Here is a 4,894-nt window from a genome sequence, read left to right on the forward strand (position 1 = left end):
ACATGGTTTTGGATTCGTTGTTCCAGAAGCATTCGTCGGAACAAACTCACGTGTTCTCCAGTAGAACAAAGCAACAACTTCTGCTGGAAAGTGAGAGGGAGGTGATAAGCGAACTTTACGACAAGTTAATGAATGAGATCGTCCGGAAGCAGGAAGAGTTTCAAGGCAAAGGATCGGGTTGGAGTGTTTGCAACACTACACATATCATCAACATCAACATAAGCAAATACAAGCCTCTTTCGGGATCGACTTACGTGAAGCTCCCGCAGGTGATCGAAAACAAGAAAGCCGTTCTTAACATTAAAAACAACGACAACCAGTGTTTCAAATGGTGTCTCCTGGCCCATTTGCATCATAAAACAAAAAACTCTACGCGCGTTGGAAGTTACAGCCAGTACGAGAATGAATTGGATGAATATTTCGAAGACGTTACATTTCCTGTGCAGCTGACAAAAATCGAAAAATTCGAAAAAGCATATCAACAAAAGAACGAGATTCCAATCGGTATAAATGTGTATGGATATACAATCAGCAACAAAAAAGTAAATATTTTTCCGCTTCGGATCAGCAAAATTGTAGGTGATGAGGTGAATGTAGTGCACATGCTGTTGATAAAAAATATGAAACAGCACCATTATTGCCTCATCCGTGATCTTTCGAAGCTGGTCAGAAGCGAGAGAACAAAATATGAACATAAAATCGAAATCTGTTATCGATGTATGTCATTTTTCAACAACCTAGGTTCAAGAACCGCCAAGGAGAGGCTGCAGGAACACCTCAGAGAATGCCTGCAGCATCAACCATCCAGGTGTGTGTTCCCTGGTGGTTCTCATTTCTTCAGAAAGTACAAGTCACAGCTGGAGGTCCCCGTTGTCATCGTTGCGGACTTCGAGGCATTCTTGAAGCCCATGGCGATCTGCGACCCCGATCCTGCAAAATCATCAACAACTGCCTACCACGAGCACATACCTTGTAGTTTCGCATACTACGTGCACTGGATGGCAGGAGCGGACGAAGATAGCAAGGAACCGATTCTTTACCGAGGACCCGAGGCTGGAAAACGCCTGGAATTCCTAGTCAAGGAAGTGGAGGAATGGGGTGATGTTTTGTTCAGGACTAAACCCATGAATGATCTTACCGAAGACGAAGAATTGAGGTTTGTTTGTGCAACACATTGTCCAAATTGCGGGTCCAAATTTGATGATTGTGTGATAAAAGTGGCACACCACAATCACGTAACGGGTCAGTACATCCGTCCGTTATGCCATAGATGAAATTTGAAGCTTCAAACTGCCAAGTTTGTACCGGTATTTTTCCACGGGCTCAGCAATTATGATCTTCACCATTTCATCAAAGAGCTGGGCTATGACAAAAAATCCATTCGTGTGATTGCCGAGACCGACGAGAAATACATTACTATCAGCAAGTGGGTGAATATTCCACCGGGCTATCATGATAAGATGAGCAAAATGATCCCCTGCGACGATGAGTGCACGTTGTGCGCTGCTGGCAAGAAGCCAAAATACAGAAGAATTGAACTTAGATTCATCGATTCTTACCGCTTTCTCCAGGCTAGCCTCGAAAAATGCGTCGCCATGTTGGACGTGCCGGAAGTTACCAGAGATCATTTCCCAGATGTGTCCTTGGACGCTATTCGAAGGAAAGGAGTGTACCCATATGAATACGTCGACGGGCCCGAAAAGTTCGACGAGACGGATCTTCCGTCGAAAGACGCTTTCAATTCAACCTTGAAGGACTCCGTGTGTTCCGACGAAGACTACGCGCACGCCAAACGTATGTGGAACGAGTTTCGATGCGGCTCGCTGGGTGATTTCCACGATCAATACTTGAAGCTGGACGTGCTTCTCCTATTCGACGTGCTCCAAGCGTTTCGTCAAACCGCTATTCGTGATTACAAAGTCGACCCTGCGCACTTCGTGAGTCTTCCGGGATTCACCTGCAATGCCATGTTGTATTCCAGTAGCATTCGATTGCAACTTTTCGCGGAAGATCAATGCGACATGCAGCTTTTCATCGAGAAATGTATCAGGGGCGGCATCGTGCAATGTTGTTTAAGACATGCGAAAGCAAACAACAAGTACATGGGAGACGAGTACGATCCCAATCAGGAGTCCAGCTACATAATATACTTGGACGCCAACAACCTGTATGGTTATGCGATGACACAGAAGCTGCCACAGTCTAATTTCGAGTGGTCGGACATCACCGAAGAAGGACTGAAACATCTGCTTCAAGAGGATAATTTTGAAGGATCGTCAGGATACTTCACGGAGGTAGACTTAGAGTATCCTTCAGAATTGCACCAGCTCCATTCGGATTTTCCTCTGGCGCCTGAGCTAAAATGTCCTCCTTGCTCCAATCAACCAAAACTGCTTCTGACGTTGGAGAGGAAGGATCATTACGTAGTGCACTGCAAACTGCTGAAATTATATCTCCAGCAGGTTCTTGTTTTAACTAAAGTGCACAGAGTTTTGAAATTCACACAGGGCAAATGGCTGGAACCCTACATCAACATGAACACCCAGAAGCGGCAGGTGGCGACATCTGACCTGGATAAGGATATGTATAAACTGATGAACAACGCCATCTACGGAAAAACAATGGAGAATGTAAGGAAATACAAGGATGTCAAGATAGTTTCGGACGAAAAAATGCATGAAGTGGGTTGCCAACCCACGCTTCAAGAGCAGGAAAATTTTCAACGAGAACCTGACGTTGCTTCATCTTGACAAATCCTGCATTACGTTCAACAAACCGACGTACGTGGGGGCTGCAATTCTCGAACTGTCGAAACTGCAAATGTACGAGTTCCACTACAACATCATGAAGTCACGATACAAAAATCAAATCCAGATCGCTTACATGGATACGGACAGTTTCGTTTATGTGATGAAGGAACATCCGTACAGGGGCATGACAACCGAATTGAAGGAACATTTCGACACTTCGGGCTATCCACAACCGAACCCCTACAACATTTTGCCAAGAAACAGGAAAGTTCCCGGATTGATGAAGGACGAAATGAACGGTGAGATCATCAGAGAGTTCGTGGGACTCAAGGCTAAATCGTATTGTATCAGAACGACCGTCGCCACCATCAAGAAGTCCAAGGGAGTTGGGAAAAGCACTGTTCAGGGGAAGTTAAACGTCGAGGATTACATCGAATGCCTGAAGAAGAAACTCCCCATCCTGCGGGAAGAGAGGAGGTTCCAGAGCATAGACCATGATGTGAAGACCGTGAAACTGAACAAAGTGGCGTTGGATGCAGAGGACGACAAGAGAAAAGTTTTGAACTGCGGCATTCACACCGTTCCATGGGGCTATTCACCAATCGGAGAGATGTGCAAATCATGCAATAACTGTAATTAGACTAATTCTAATCCTGTAACAAATCCACTTCACACGCTTCTGTAAATACTTTTTCATTCACTTCATTTCCGGCATCCAATCTATTTTTTTTTTGCTGAAATAAACAGCAGTCTCATATCACCAAAACCTTTTCTCTCCATTTATTGTTCTTTCCTACACTATCCCAATGTTGGGGTGGCACAGAGAGAAAAGAAGGCAGCAGCTGAAGCAGAATGCAGTTCACGGATAGCAGTAAGTAAATAAACAGATATAATAAAATAGGAGTTCTTCGCAATGCGTCCGAAAGGAGTGGCTTATCAAATCCCTTACTCGGAACTCAAAAAGGTTTCGGGCATCGATTCTATACTCACGAAGAAGCAACGCGAGAAGAAAAACAAATGTTTAAAGAAGGGGCACGGGATGAAGCTCCTTCTCAGCAGGCCACAGCTAAGCAAGTTGCAAAAGTCTAGGTCAAGAAAGCAGGGAGGTTTCATTTTCAGCATTCCCGCAATCCTCGCTGCTCTCGGAGCCGTGGGAAGTCTCGCAGGTGGTAGTGCCGCGATCTCGAAAACCGTGATCGATGCCAAGAAGAACACAAAAGAGCTCGAAGAGCAAAAAAGACACAACCTCGCCGTGGAAAGCAAGATGAACGCTACTGGTTCCGGATTGAAGAGAAGAAGAACAAAGAAACAAACCACCGCAGCAGCGTTGAAGAAATTCAACCTTAAAAAAAGTGCCCCTTTCAAACGAAGATATTGAGTCTCTAGCTGAATTGTTCAACGTTATAAACTTCAGAGGTGTGTTCATGTCCGATACATTGCCTGCTAATGGACCCCGAAGTGCCGGCGAAAGCGGAGTGGTCAACTTGGATAATTCTCTCAACCCGGGAACCCACTGGGTATGTTATTGGATTGCCGAGGACGGAAGCGCTTTCGTTTTTGATTCTTTCGGTGGCGTTCCTCTTCTCGCGCTTGCGAACTACCTGAAATCGACGTCCGAAATATTTTACAACGACGAAAGGACCCAGGGCTTCGACGAAGTGGTCTGCGGTCATCTCTGCGTCGTAATGCTGGTCATTCTTTCGCAACTAACCGGCAGCGGGGACTCGACGTCGTTGGAAATGTTTCAGAGAGCAACGGATTTGATAAAACAATAGCGATAAAAGAAAAATGCTAGTCCTGCATTTGTCCAGCGAGACTTCAATCCTCAAACTAAAACTGCATTACGATGTAATCAGTCTGCAACAAGAGTCGTTGGGACTCGTGGCTTTCTACAGCATGTACTTGATTCACAACGTCACCGAATACAACAACACCCTCCACGTAGGAAGCAAGAAGATCACCGTTTCGCCTGGACAATATAACCTGACTACGCTACAAGCCCAATTGCCTTCGAACGTCATCCTGTCCGAGAGTTCGGTCACTCATCGCGTGGAGATTACGTCCGCCACAGAAGAAATAAACCTCGGATCCATCGGGGAGCTCTTGGGTTTCCCTAACGACAGCAGGTTGGCGCCGGGGATCAA

General features: G+C 45.6%; 1 protein-coding gene across 1 annotated transcript; it reads left to right on the forward strand.

Moving 5' to 3' along the window:
* Positions 1-1,460: 1,460 nt before the first annotated feature.
* On the forward strand, positions 1,461-2,750 carry LOC145992446 (uncharacterized). The gene has a single exon (XM_083128830.1). The coding sequence runs from the start codon at positions 1,461-1,463 to the stop codon at positions 2,748-2,750; it is 1,290 nt and encodes a 429-aa protein (XP_082984956.1).
* The last annotated feature ends 2,144 nt before the right edge of the window (positions 2,751-4,894 follow it).

The sequence above is a fragment of the Lepisma saccharinum genome, chromosome 9 (assembly GCF_977018435.1).
Source record: "Lepisma saccharinum chromosome 9, izLepSacc3.1, whole genome shotgun sequence".
Lineage (NCBI taxonomy): Eukaryota > Metazoa > Arthropoda > Insecta > Zygentoma > Lepismatidae > Lepisma > Lepisma saccharinum.

Bases quoted from the DNA above. Each gene is read 5' to 3' on its own strand.
- LOC145992446 (XM_083128830.1), top strand. From the start codon at position 1,461: ATGAGCAAAATGATCCCCTGCGACGATGAGTGCACGTTGTGCGCTGCT.